General features: G+C 33.4%; 1 protein-coding gene across 1 annotated transcript; it reads left to right on the top strand.

Moving 5' to 3' along the window:
• The first annotated feature begins 2,613 nt into the window (after window positions 1–2,613).
• Window positions 2,614–15,283, top strand: LOC122035943 (CRM-domain containing factor CFM9, mitochondrial-like). Its single transcript, XM_042595103.1, has 4 exons — window positions 2,614–2,861; window positions 12,572–12,845; window positions 13,161–13,562; window positions 14,200–15,283. The coding sequence occupies exons 1-4, from the start codon at window positions 2,782–2,784 to the stop codon at window positions 15,133–15,135; spliced, it is 1,692 nt and encodes a 563-aa protein (XP_042451037.1). The 5' UTR covers window positions 2,614–2,781; the 3' UTR covers window positions 15,136–15,283.
• Window positions 15,284–15,382: the final 99 nt, after the last annotated feature.

Raw genomic sequence — 15,382 nt, 5'->3', positions numbered from 1 at the left:
CGACGAACCATGTCCTCATTCGACTGATCCAAAACATCTGCGAGCGATTTCTCCTTTTGCAGCAACTGATCCAAAACATCTTCTTCCTCCTCTTCTGATTTGGAGTAATCCACAGCAGTGGTCGCCTCTTGCGAGTTCGTCCATCTTCTTCCTTCCCTGCCGTCTGCCCATCGAAGCAGACCTAGGGTTTGGAGCAGGGGACCTTGTCGCGCCAACTTACTGAAACGACGGTCAACATCTCATTTCTAACTCTCCTTCCTTTCATGTAGCTTCAAATTATTTGGATTCCTCAATCTCTTCGTTGTTGTAATTTTGTGTGTTGAGGGAAGTGATGTGTCGAAGGAGATGTTTGTCTGAGATCAAATCTGAATTAATTATACTTTCTTTTTATTTATATTTTTGGTAGTGTTTGATGTGTGATATTGCCTGATTTAGGGTCTGGAAGTTGTTCAGGGATTGTTTGACATATACTAGTCAAGATCTGACTTGTAGGCGCGAAGACCAAGAATTTTGAGGTAATTTTGACCTAGATTTGTTTGAGGAAGGCTTTTATCCACTTGTTTCTATGAATCATGGTATTATATGCGCATACATTTCTACTCGGGCTGAAATTTGGTTGTGTTTCATTCTTGGTTTTTATAACCGGTGTTTCAAGTCAATAAATATTATAATTGCTGAGATTCTATATTTGATACGAGTGTTTGGTTGCTTGTGGTTCTACATCTGTCAAACTTAATTGGTCAGTGTTGGTGTATAGATACATGAGTTGTTAGTTTGTCTTTCAAGGAATTGTTGCTGGTTGCAAGGTAGGTTCTTATCGTTATGTTTCAAATCACGGTATTTTTGTGTATCGTAATCTATTGCCAACTTGCACAATAATGTTAGATTTCTAGGTGCTGCTTCGTCTACTGGTTATTATAATCATTTAGATGATTTTGAAAAGTGTTTATGTTATCATCATTATCAAACCTTGTTTGCCTAACAATTCAACACTTTATACAAGGCTATAAGTATCACTAGAATTTTAGAAAATCTTTACATCCTCCATAAATTAAAAGTGCTTAATAGGTTAAAATTTAATTTTCATTTTATCAGAGAGAAATGCAATATAATGAGACCATACCTCATTTGTTAGCTATAATAGTTAGTCATAACATTTGCTGCCAAAATTGTTAACAGGACTTAGAGTTTTTATAATGTATTCAAATCAATTTTTGAGGTCAAGTCCTAATTTTACTGACTTGTAAATATGTGTAAGGAGATTACGTAGGGCTTCAAGTGGAAAAAAAATTCTCTTATAATTTTGACAATTTTATAACAAAATTAGGTGCCAAGAAAACTTAGTATACCTTTTTTTTTTTTTCCATTTTATCTAACCACCTTTTCTCCTGCTAATATTTCATCAAAAAAACATTTGTTTATTTGTCATCACCATGCCTCTTAGCTGCTCTTTATGATTAGGTTTTTCAAAAAAAGAATTCATTTATCCATTAATTTTTTAGATGTCCTAATCAGGAACATGCTTTTCTTGTTTAAGATTGAAGAATCTAAGATTAGTTATGTAAAATATTCAAGGGATCATGATGTTTTAAATTTGATTGTATATAGTACATAGGTATAGGAGACTTTTATAGGTAGAGGATTCTCTTTTCATTTGGCCTATATATTAGTATAGGAGACTCAGACAAAAATATATTGGGCATATTATTAATTATGACACATTATTAATTATCTCATGCTATCACGAGTCACGACCATCAATTGGAGTTCGTGATTAAGGTACTTCGGGGACAAGTCTAATCTCCAAAACCCCGGACCGCATGACACCAAGGGAACTTAAAGAACTGAAGTTGCAACTATAGGATCTTAATGTTAGATAAGGGATTCATACACCCAAATATTTTCTCGTTGGGAGTTCCCTATCATTTGTTAAAAAAGAAGGATTGATCACTAAGATTGTGTAACGACTATAGACAACTGAATATAGTGATCATCAAAACGAATACCCTTTGCCACGGGTAGAGGGTTTGTTTGATCAACTCAAAGACACTCATGTATACTCTTAGAGTAAAAGATGAGAGGTACCAAAGACAACATTCTGCACACGGTATGAACATCACAAGTTCTTGTAACATAGGTGCCAAATTTTCTTTAGAATATTTAGTATTTCAGTTAACTATTTTGTGTGCTACATTAAATAATCTATCATATTACCTTGAATATCTTCATACATCTACAATGCCCTCATCAAGCGATTTTTTGGAACTGGTCATCTATTATTTACGATCTCTTTCTAACATTGTTTTTATGACTGAATGGAGGCATCTAACATTTTTTATCACCAGATTGGAGGTTGTCATAATTCTTTTAATTCTCAGTTCAATGTGAATACAAATTTTCAATAAAAATCCTTTTTACTGAAAGCTACTTCTCATTTTAACCCTAAGTTTTGTATGCACAACTCTACTATGGTGGCACCTGTGGATCGGAGAAGATGCTTAGCCACTTTTTTCTCTTTCTTATGCTTCTTCTACTATACTTTCTATTACTCCTCTTCTCCTTTCCCTAGCTTCTCGATGAGAATGTCGCTAATAGTTCTTGGCTTTTGGTGTTTTTTGATACTTGAGAGGAAACATCTGCTGCACCTAGTCTTGAACAACATTTAGGATTGTCTTTCTGTCCTTAATTTTCTGATCTCGGAACTTTAACTATGGTGTTATCTAGGTGTATGATATTTGCTTTGTGGAAAAGCCAACAAATATTCATCCTTTATTTAGTTGAATGATATTCATCTCCAACATGCGGGCTCTCAGAAACTTACAAAGACACTGCTGGAAAAGTGCTTCACTTCTCGGAAAGAGGTGGGCAAATAACTGGTCTTAAAATTGTTTATTATTTAGCGGGTCTATTGACAGGGCTTTCTCATTTCTGAAATCTGAGTTTGTGTATATGTTACTTGTTGGTATTTAACTGTTCGATGCGCAACGGAAGGTGTGAAAAATAGATTAAACGCCTTTTAAAATTTTTCACAACAAAACAATTTTGTTTAGATCGAACAAAAGATCCTGTTTAATTATAAAATCTCTTATAATTCAACATGCAAACATTATAATATTTTCTTTATAATTCTACAAAATAGAATCTTTACCTTGAGTTCGCGCCTAAGATTTGCAGGTCGCCGGAGTTCTTCACAGGTTGCCGGAGTTCTTCCAATGCCACGATCTTCCTCTCCAATTCTTCGAATCAACGGATGGACAAAAGTGTGGGCTAACTCTTTTAACTTTTCTCACAAAATGAACTGTAGAATTTTTCACCAAAAATTCTCTTTTTCATTCTTTATTTCTTTTCGAGAGAGAAAGAGAGATGTATATTATAGTAAGGAGAGAGGGAACGTGTATTATGAACATGGGAGAAAAAGAGTATTATCAGTGGGAGAGAAAAGAGGGGAACATGTATACAAAAGTGGAAGAGAAAAAATGGGACGTGTATTATAAAGTGAGAGAGAAAATTTATAATATTCACAAATATTGATTTCTCTCTTTTATATTTTATTCGTAATTAAATTACAAATAGAATATCTAAATACTTGATTTTTCTCTTATATATATTTTATTTGTAATCAAATTACAAATAGAATATCCAAATATTTGATTTCACTCTTTTATATTTTATTCGTAATCAAATTACAAATAGAATATTTGTATATTTGATTTCTCTCTCTTTTATATTTTATTTGTAATCAAATTACAAATAGAATATCTGAATATTTGATTTCTCTCTTTTTTATATTTTATTCATAATCAAATTACAAATAGAATATCTGTATATTTGATTTCTCTCTCTTTTATATTTTATTCGTAATCAAATTACAAATAGAATATCTGAATATTTGATTTCTCTCTCTTTTATATTTTATTCGTAATCAAATTACAATTAGAATATCTTCTTTTAGTAAAAATAATAAACAATTTATTAGTTAATAAATTTTGTGAGAATAAATAATTAATCAAATTAATTATTTAAGAGTATCCATCATGATTATACGAAGATGGTTTGGGGACCATGGACCCATAATTTCAAGCTCCAATAAATTTAGATACAATTAATTAAAGCTCTTTAACTAATTATCTAATTTATTAATTCCGAGATTATTCCACTAAAATCCGGAATTGAACTCTTGAGAATTATGGAACATATTTACTCAAAAGATTTGAACAGTCCATTGATATAATCATTACATGTCGATCAACCCTCCGTTCATGGTTCACAAATAGAGCTAGGCGAAATTACCGTTTTACCTCTCTATTTGTATCTAAAACCTTAAGTACTATTGATTCACTAGTGAATAGTTAATTCATAATCTAATTATGAATTAGAGCGCTCAAACTATTCAGTGCTAGAATCAACACTCAAGAGAACCATTTTAGCATCCTTTCGGAAGTTACGGATTCCGTATCTATAAATCATATTCCCAGCTGAATGTATAACTGAGTCTCCAAAATGTAAGTGTTACACCTATTAATTAAAATAGGTTTTAACAAACAAATCAAGAGACTTGTTAATACAAACAAGGAGTCTATGACAACTCAGGATTTAGATTGATCTACATATGATCATCTTAGCGATGTTGATTCGAGTCTTTGTAACGGTACTTAAACATAGACACTTAAATCACATCTGGTCCTTGTCCTATATAATCATATTATATAAAATGCCTCTGCTTAGTGTCATTACACTGATTGTCCGGATAAGACTATCATATTCATAATGTCAGCAAACTGCATTCATGATTTCCAATTAAAGATCCATACTTTAATCAATCATGGACATTTTAAATATATTATCTATGATTTTAATCCTCTTGTATATAACAATCTTATATACTAAAATCATAGTTACATCAATATATTATGGATTTTATACAGATATTCATTTTTATACAAATAAGCATAAAACAATCAAACAATAAAATAAATACTTCTTTTATTTAATTCAACAATTAATAATAAATATCTGTTTTACGGGCATATTCCCAACAAACTCCCACTTGACCTAAAACAAATGAGACATATCTCTAAGACCCATTCCCTCTAAGTGACCTATGAACATTTTTTCAGGTAATGTCTTGGTGAACGGATCTGCAAGGTTCTCTTTCGACGCTATCTTCATAACGTCGACATCTCCTCGACGTACAATCTCCCTAAGGAGATGATACTTTCTTTCTATGTGCTTGCTTCTTTTATGACTCCGTGGTTCTTTTGAATTTGCCACAGCCCCACTGTTGTCACAATACAGGGTTAATGGTTTATCCAAATCTGGAACTATTTCCAGATCAGAGTAGAACTTTTTCAGCCAAACTGATTCCTTAGCGGCTTCACAAGCTGCTATATATTCTGCTTCCATGGTAGAATCTGCTATGCTGGATTGTTTAATGCTTCTCCAAACAACTGCTCCTCCACCAAGAATAAATATTGATCCAGACGTCGACTTTCGAGAGTCCTTATCTGACTGGAAATCAGAATCAGTATATCCCAAGGGGTTCAGGACTCCTCCTGAATAGACAAGCATATAGTTTCTTGTTCTTCGCAGGTACTTGAGAATATGTTTTACTGCAACCCAATGATCTAATCCTGGGTTTGACTGGTACCGACTAACCATTCCCACTGCATAGCAAATATCAGGCCTAGTGCACAACATAGCATACATAAGGCTCCCCACTGCTGATGCATATGGGATACGTCTCATATGCTCTTCCTCTTGCAATGTTTTGGGACATTGTGCCTTCGAAAGAGTAATTCCATGTCGGGTTGGTAAGAGACCTTTCTTGGAATTTTGCATCGAAAACGTGTGAGCACCTTATCAATATAAGTTGCTTGAGATAATGCTAGGAGTTTATTCTTCCTATCCCGAATAATCTGGATCCCAAGAACATAACTTGCTTCTCCCAAATCTTTCATTTGGAATTGCTCAGTCAACCAAGTCTTTACATGAGATAACACTTTTATATCATTCCCAATGAGTAAAATGTCATCTACGTAAAGGGCTAAGAAAACCACACTTTTAGCATTGATGAGCTTGTAAACACAAGGTTCATCAATATTTTGTTGGAATCCATAGGTCTTAATAATCTCATCAAACCTAAGATTCCATGATCTAGATGCTTGCTTAAGTCCGTAAATGGACCTTTGTAGCTTGCAAACTTTTTGCTCATGATCTTTAACTACGAACCCTTCTGGTTGCACCATATAGATGCTTTCTTCAAGATGACCATTCAAAAAGGCTGTCTTGACATCCATTTGCCAAATCTCATAGTCAAGACAAGTGGCAATGGACAAGAGAATGCGGATAGACTTTATCATGGCAACCGGAGAGAAAGTTTCTTCATAATCAACTCCTTCCTTTTGGGTATAACCCTTTGCCACTAGTCTAGCTTTGAAAGTCTCTACTTCTCCATTCACACCTCTCTTTTTCTTGAAGATCCATTTACATCCTATGGGCCCGACATCTTCAGGTGGATCTATAAGTTCCCAGACCGAATTAGAGTACATTGACTCTATTTCTTGGTTCATGGCTTCTTGCCATTTTTCCTTATCAAGATCATTCATTTCATGTTGATATGATGATGGATCATCATCATTGGTATCGGCTACAACAATATTTGTTTCACCGTCCTGTCTGTAGCGGGCAGGAGTTCTAACAACTCTCCCACTTCGTCTAGGTACCAAACTTTCCTGATTAGGAATAGTGGTTTCTTTTTCTTTCCTATTATCTTCAACAATCATCGGTTGTGAAATGATCTGATCATTTAGCAATTCCTCGAGTACAACTTTACTTCGAGGTTTGAAGTTTGTCATATAGTCATTCTCAAGGAAAGTAGCATGTGTTGATACAAATACTTTTTTTTCTTGTGGGCTAAAAAACAAACCTCCTCTCGTGCCTTTTGGGTAGCCAACAAACAAACACACTTCTGTTCGTGGTTCAAATTTCCCAGATTTCCCTTTTAGTACATGTGCTGGACATCCCCAAATTCTAAAATGGCGCAAACTAGGTTTACGCTCATTCCACATTTCTATTGGGGTCTTAGGGACTGATTTTGATGGTACCACATTCAAAATATAGACCGTTATTTGTAAAGCGTATCCCCAAAAAGATGTAGGTAGCGAGGCATAACTCATCATGGATCTAACCATATCTAACAAAGTTCGATTCCTTCTTTCGGCACCACCATTTTGTTGCGGAGTTCTAGGAGCCGAGAGATGGGATATAATCCCTTTCCCAATTAGGTGATTCTTGAACTCGGTATCAAGGTACTCACCTCCTCGATCTGATCGAAGTATTTTTAGTGATTTACCTAATTGCTTTTCAACTTCAGCTAGAAACTCCTTAAACTTTCCAAAAGTTTCTGATTTCCTTTGCATTAGGTAAACATATCCATATCTCGAATAATCATCTATAAATGTGACGAAATATTCATAACCTCCTCGTGCGTGGACATTCAATGGTCCACACACATCAGTATGCACTAACTCAAGTGGTTCTTTGGCCCTTTCGCCCTTCGAAAAGAAAGATCTTTTAGTCATTTTCCCTTCTAGACAAGATTCACAAACTGGTAGAGTGTTAACAATTAACTCTCTCAAAGGACCATCCTTTGTTAGTCTATTTAGCTTATCTAAATTGATATGACCTAACCTAAGGTGCCATAGATATGTTTCATCACTATTTGCAAGCTTTTGCCTTTTGTTAGATTTTGGATAAGCTACTTTGAATAGTTCAGTATTTAATGATAAATTGCAATTTTGAAATAGAAATCAAATTCCTACAAAATCCAGGAATAAAATAAACATCGTTCAACACTAAATATTTATTTTTAAAATTTAAACGGGTGACTCCCACTGCCTTGACTGAAACTAATGCCCCATTGCCAACTCTAAGTGTCAACTCCCCATCTGCAAGCTCCTTTAAAGAACTAAGTAGCTGTATAGAAGAACAAACATGATTAGTGGCTCCTGAATCAACTATCCAGAAGGAGGAGTCATCCTCTACTAAACAAGCTTCTAAGACAAGTAAATCAAATTTACCTTTCTTCTTCTCCTTCAACTCTGCGAGGTATTTTGGACAGTTCCTTTTCCAGTGTCCATCTACACCGCAGTGGAAACATTTTCCTTTAGGTTTCTTCTCGGCCTTCTTGCATCTGGTTTTGTTGTTCTTAGACCCATCCTTTGTCTTTTTGAATTTACCACCAGATTTACCACCTTTAGCCATTTTTCTCTTCAAACCTTTTGAAGAATTGGGTTTATTAACAATATTTGCTTCAGCCTTGTTCTTCACAAGCCCTAAGATAGCTTCAAAGGTTTGTAGTTCATTCAGCAGCTGAGTCATCCCATAATTCAGCTTATTCATAATATAGTTGCTGGTGAACGGGATGAAGTCACTAGAGAGCGAATTCAAAATTATGCTCACTTGTGTACCCTCATCAATTACAGCCCCATGCATCTCAGCCTCAGAAAAATAATTTGTCATCTGCATGACATGATCACGAACATGAGTGCCAAGAATCATTCTAGCATTTGTGTACTTTCTTGTGGCCTCATGACGAGCTTGCTCAGATTGTTGCCCAAACATTTCTTGCAGAGATTCCATGATCTCAAAAGCACACTCTTTGGGCTCCATCTTGCTTCTTAGTGCATCAGACATGCTCGCAAGCATATATGCCTTAGCCTTATTGTTGGACGCAATCCAACGATCATACAGTTCTCTAACAGCACGAGTGACATTTGCAGGTGGTACCGGTGGGCATTCCTCTGTAAGAACAAACCTATTGTTCTCACTAACCAACACGATATTAATATTGCTTTTCCACTTAGGAAAGTTTTCCCCAGTCAAAGTATTGTTTGTGAGTAAAGACATAATTGGATTTCCCATTGACATTATTGCTGAATTCAAATAAATAGCATGATTAAATTGTTTGAAAAAAAATATCCATATGTATATATTTAGGAATAGTAAACATGATGTAAGAATGCAAGGATAAAATCAAAAATCCCATATACTATTCCTTCGATAATTCAACTATCCACGAAGAATGATGCCATCGTTGGGAAGGTCACATTGCTTGCTTAGTCAAACCAAGACTCTTCTTGATTAACATATGTGTACCAAAATAACTTTTATTCATACACATATTAACTACCGGAAAAAAAAAATTTGGTCAAAGATATAATCAACAATTTTGATCTCATATCTTTATGAGTAAAAACCTTCGTTTCAAATTTTAGACTTAACTCAAGAGTGCCGCCGTAAGGGTGGGTCAAACTTAAAATACATTAAAAATTCTATCATCAGAGATCTAGCCTTGATATTAAATCAAAACGGACACCACCCGTAGGGTAACGAAATCAAAGCGTTAAGAGGCGCCATTCTAACTCTCACGGTGCTAGACCAACGAAGGAGACCAATAATTACTCATTATTTAATTTCTTAGATAACTAATTATCCACTAATCCTAGATTTTAATAATCATATTATTAATTAGACATCTTATGTCATAATTACCTAGGTCTATAGAATTCTCAATAATTCTAATTAATTGTAACATAAACAATTTATGAATTACAATTATACATGATGTTTGCAACATGCAACATGCGATATGCTATAATGCACAGAATAGACCCATCTAATTCTAAATGACATATTGCTATTATAAACATAAAACATCATTGAATAATATATGGAATTGAGTTAAAATTGTAATCTTTAATTACCTCTAATTAATAGTTCATGACCTTGAACTATTTTATCAAAATTATAAAATTAACTAATTGAATTAATTTTATCAACTTTTGAATCCAATTATTTAACTTTCGATAATTACATTAATTATCAAAACTATTAAATAAATTAATTATTTCGAATAAAATAATTATATTCCTTCTGGTTTGATGATTATATTAATTATCAAAACTATATCTCACTTTTGATAGTTATATTAATTATCAAAACTATTAAATATTTAAAAATGGATAATTCAATTTTGTCCACTGAAGTAATCGAAATATTTAACTTTTGATAATTACATTAATTATCAAAACTATTAAATATATCAACTAGTTTAAATAAAACAATTTTATACTAGAACAGTGGATCTTTTAGGCTAATAAGTGTAAGGTGGAATTAGAAAATTATCCATCCATAAAATCCAAACTCTTTGGTAATTAAAGAAAATAATTTTAGCCTGATCTTGATAATAAAATCAGAAACAAACGGAGTCATAAAATTAGCCAATCACTATCATGCATTAAAAAATATATAATACATGGCATTCAATCAAATATCGAACAAATCATGTGATCATTCATATAAATAAAATATCATAATGTTTTTCAATAACCTGGCTCTGATACCACATGTTGGTATTTAACTGTTCGATGCGCAACGGAAGGTGTGAAAAATAGATTAAACGCCTTTTAAAATTTTTCACAACAAAACAATTTTGTTTAGATCGAACAAAAGATCCTGTTTAATTATAAAATCTCTTATAATTCAACATGCAAACATTATAATATTTTCTTTATAATTCTACAAAATAGAATCTTTACCTTGAGTTCGCGCCTAAGATTTGCAGGTCGCCGGAGTTCTTCACAGGTTGCCGGAGTTCTTCCAATGCCACGATCTTCCTCTCCAATTCTTCGAATCAACAGATGGACAAAAGTGTGGGCTAACTCTTTTAACTTTTCTCACAAAATGAACTGTAGAATTTTTCACCAAAAATTCTCTTTTTCATTCTTTATTTCTTTTCGAGAGAGAAAGAGAGATGTATATTATAGTAAGGAGAGAGGGGAACATGTATTATGAACATGGGAGAAAAAGAGGGAAACTTGTATTATCGAGTGGGAGAGAAAAGAGGGGAACATGTATACAAAAGTGGAAGAGAAAAAATGGGAACGTGTATTATAAAGTGAGAGAGAAAATTTATAATATTCACAAATATTGATTTCTCTCTTTTATATTTTATTCGTAATTAAATTACAAATAGAATATCTAAATACTTGATTTTTCTCTTATATATATTTTATTTGTAATCAAATTACAAATAGAATATCCAAATATTTGATTTCACTCTTTTATATTTTATTCGTAATCAAATTACAAATAGAATATTTGTATATTTGATTTCTCTCTCTTTTATATTTTATTTGTAATCAAATTACAAATAGAATATCTGAATATTTGATTTCTCTTTTTTTTATATTTTATTCATAATCAAATTACAAATAGAATATCTATATATTTGATTTCTCTCTCTTTTATATTTTATTCGTAATCAAATTACAAATAGAATATCTGTATATTTGATTTCTCTCTCTTTTATATTTTATTCGTAATCAAATTACAAATAGAATATCTGAATATTTGATTTCTCTCTCTTTTATATTTTATTCGTAATCAAATTACAAATAGAATATCTTCTTTTAGTAAAAATAATAAACAATTTATTAGTTAATAAATTTTGTGAGAATAAATAATTAATCAAATTAATTATTTAAGAGTATCCATCATGATTATACGAAGATGGTTTGGGGACCATGGACCCATAATTTCAAGCTCCAATAAATTTAGATACAATTAATTAAAGCTCTTTAACTAATTATCTAATTTATTAATTCCGAAATTATTCCACTAAAATCCGGAATTGCACTCTTGAGAATTATGGAACATATTTACTCAAAAGATTTGAACAGTCCATTGATATAATCATTACATGTCGATCAACCCTCCGTTCATGGTTCACAAATAGAGCTAGGCGAAATTACCATTTTACCTCTCTATTTGTATCTAAAACCTTAAGTACCATTGATTCACTAGTGAATAGTTAATTCATAATCTAATTATGAATTAGAGCGCTCAAACTATTCAGTGCTAGAATCAACACTCAAGAGAACCATTTTAGCATCCTTTCGGAAGTTACGGATTCCGTATCTATAAATCATATTCCCAGCTGAATGTATAACTGAGTCTCCAAAATGTAAGTGTTACACCTATTATTTAAAATAGATTTTAACAAACAAATCAAGAGACTTGTTAATACAAACAAGGAGTCTATGACAACTCAGGATTTAGATTGATCTACATATGATCATCTTAGCGATGTTGATTCGAGTCTTTGTAACAGTACTTAAACATAGACACTTAAATCACATCTGGTCCTTGTCCTATATAATCATATTATATAAAATGCCTCTGCTTAGTGTCATTACACTGATTGTCCGGATAAGACTATCATATTCATAATGTCAGCAAACTGCATTCATGATTTCCAATTAAAGATCCATACTTTAATCAATCATGGACATTTTAAATATATTATCTATGATTTTAATCCTCTTGTATATAACAATCTTATATACTAAAATCATAGTTACATCAATATATTATGGATTTTATACAGATATTCATTTTTATACAAATAAGCATAAAACAATCAAACAATAAAATAAATACTTCTTTTATTTAATTCAGCAATTAATAATAAATATCTGTTTTACGGGCATATTCCCAACATTACTGACAGGTGTTATTCACATGGGATTACATGCTTGAAAACGTGGCCGAATAATGTGCACTCAGTGCTGCCTAGAGAAGTTTACTGTAATTCTATCAACCAGTTGGGTTCAACTTCTGGGCATCGATTTATGTCGACAACAAGAGGAAGAAGCATGCGGAGCAAGGTGGAGAAGAGAATGCGAAGAGAAACAGGAAAAACTTTAAAAGAGATCAGACGTGCAAAAAAAAAAAGAAAGAAGTTAATGACAGAAGAGGAAAGGCTACTATACAACTTACGTAGAGTAAGCTAGGATTCTAAAATTCTGCGGGTCATTCTCTCAATAAACAGTTGTTGATTTGTCCTGCCTTTTCTCTATAATGTTCTTTGATTGATTTGAGGATTGACAATTTTGATCATCTTTTCCAATATCATTCCTTTCTCAACTAGTAACATTGCATACTCTTCGCCTTGCATCATTACTAGGTAGATAAGTGGTTCTAGTACCAATAAGTATTTCTGTATAAAGGGATTTGACATTTATCATAAATTTTTACTTAAAATTTCCAAACTATAGTTGCTTGTTTGTACTGACTTAACTAATATAATTATTATGTAGGCCAAGAAAAAGGTGGGATTGCTTCTTCAAAAGCTCAAAAAATATGAATTGCCAGAGTTACCACCTCCTCGGCATGATCCTGAGCTTCTTACTCTTGAGCAGCTTCAGGCTTATAAGAAGATAGGTTTCAGAAATAGAAATTATGTTCCTGTTGGAGTTCGTGGGGTCTTTGGAGGAGTAGTTCAAAACATGCATCTCCATTGGAAGTTTCATGAGACTGTGCAAGTTTGTTGTGACAATTTTCCTAGGGAAAAAATCAAAGAAATGGCAACCATGATAGCAAGATTAAGTGGCGGCATTGTTGTTAATATACACGATGTGAAAACCATTATTATGTTTCGTGGACGAAATTACAGACAACCAAAGAATCTGATACCAATCAACACCCTGACTAAAAGGAAGGTACATCATGTCTCATCCACTAACTATATGCTGCAAGTGTGAAAATCAACTGATTTCATGACAGAATTTTAATCCAAATGCTTGGGGTTCATGTGAACTTGTTTACATGTTTATAACTAGAAGTTCGTGGTTTAAAAATTCCATAAGTGTTTTCTTTAGTTCTACTTTGTGCATATCCATAAATTTTGTTATTTCAAATTCTAGATTTACCTAGAATGTTCATGTTCATGTTCATGTTCATGGGAAGAGTTGAACTAGCATACAAGAACTCTCATACTTGTCAAGGCATTGCATTTGCACTTTAGATTTTCATGCCATTTCAACCGCCACTTGTTGCAAAGGGTGCCTTTTCTCACTATTATTGGGATAAATTAGTGCATAGTGATCCTTTTAAATGATCACAGTTGTTCCCTTGCTTTTTGCTCTAGTCTGTTTCACTTTTTTTTTTTTCTGACAGATAAATTCTACTTCAAAGTAGTTTGTTATGTGTCATGAAGGATAATGTTCATAACATTGATGTGTAAACTGCTAATGCTACCTTAAATTACACATGATCTATTGTGTAATCTCTGTCATTCCATTGATTTTACCGTAGCTATGGTGTCAAGAGTCTTTTTTTTGTCTTGTCATATTGTAGGCCCTATTCAAAGCCAGATTTGAGCAGGCTCTTGAATCTCAAAAGTTGAACATCAAAAAAATTGAGCAAGAGCTAAGACGCAAGGGTGTCAATCCAGAGGACCCAATTGCCATGGCTAGCATTCAGAGAATTGCTACTACATTTTTTAGGGCTATTGATGAGAAACAAGGGACTCCATATATATTCCATGGGGATAAACCATCCACAGCAGAAATTGTTGATAATCTAGATGAGTCTATTGATGTACCTTCTGAGGACAGTGACCAGGAGGAACTTGACCGCTTTATTCGAGAGATTGAAGATGCTGCAGACAAAGAGTGGGAAGAGGAGGAAGCGGTAGAGAAAGAGGAACTTTCAAGAATTAGGTATTGGGGAAAAAATGACATGGGTCGGTCAAGCAGGGCACCAAATTGGAGAAGTGATAATTCAGAAGATGAGGATAGGGCTCATGTAAGGCGTTGGAATGGTACTTCTACTGGATTGGGAAATACAGAGAGGAAAAATTGGGATAGTGACAATGACATGTCCACAGCTTCAGAAGACGAGTGGGATTATGATGACAAAGTGAGTGGTGCTACAATTGATGTTGATAGACATAACTCCTATAGTAAAGACGGGACTCGAGAAAGAGAGACAAATAAAATAAAACAGAGAAAAAGCAGGGCTGCCCCAAAGGAATATTTGAGAGATAGAGCTAGTGTTGAAACCAGATGGAGAGAACATGAAGATATCAGCCTAGATGGTGATGTTTTGGGAGATTCAGAAGATGCGGTTGGGGAATCAGAAGATGAGGACGGACACAATTTTGTGGAATCAACAATGGGCCCTTATGATTATCTCAGCAATGAAGATTCAGAAGACAACGATAGCGGGAGTAGACAGAAGATAGGTGCGCTTGATGAGAAAAAGGGTGATGAAAGTTGGGATAGTGATTAATCAATTAGGTGCCAACCTGCAACTCATTTTATATGCAGGTGAATGGAAGTAGCAATTGAAAATTGAAACAGAAAAGGTATGTCCTCTATCTAGTCTCTAAGCTATAATTTCTGGAATTTTCTTGATTTATTTGGTGTGCCAATTTTGAAGAAGGAAGATCAAAGGGTGAGTGAGCATTCTGTTTCCTCCTTGCTTTCTGGAATATTCTTTTTCATTCTCGTCTTTCTTATGTCTTGCAATCTATACT

The sequence above is a fragment of the Zingiber officinale genome, unplaced genomic scaffold (genome assembly GCF_018446385.1).
Source record: "Zingiber officinale cultivar Zhangliang unplaced genomic scaffold, Zo_v1.1 ctg126, whole genome shotgun sequence".
NCBI lineage: Eukaryota > Viridiplantae > Streptophyta > Magnoliopsida > Zingiberales > Zingiberaceae > Zingiber > Zingiber officinale.
The sequence above is the reverse complement of the archived record's forward strand: the minus strand, read 5'-3'. Positions and strand labels throughout refer to the sequence as shown.

Excerpts from the sequence above, each read along its gene's own strand:
- LOC122035943 (XM_042595103.1), top strand. The coding sequence starts at position 2,782 with ATGATATTCATCTCCAACATGCGGGCTCTCAGAAACTTACAAAGACAC. Across the intron at positions 2,862-12,571 it reads GCTTCACTTCTCGGAAAGAG|GTGTTATTCACATGGGATTA; the intron begins GTGGGCAAATAA and ends CATTACTGACAG. Across the intron at positions 12,846-13,160 it reads TACTATACAACTTACGTAGA|GCCAAGAAAAAGGTGGGATT; the intron begins GTAAGCTAGGAT and ends ATTATTATGTAG.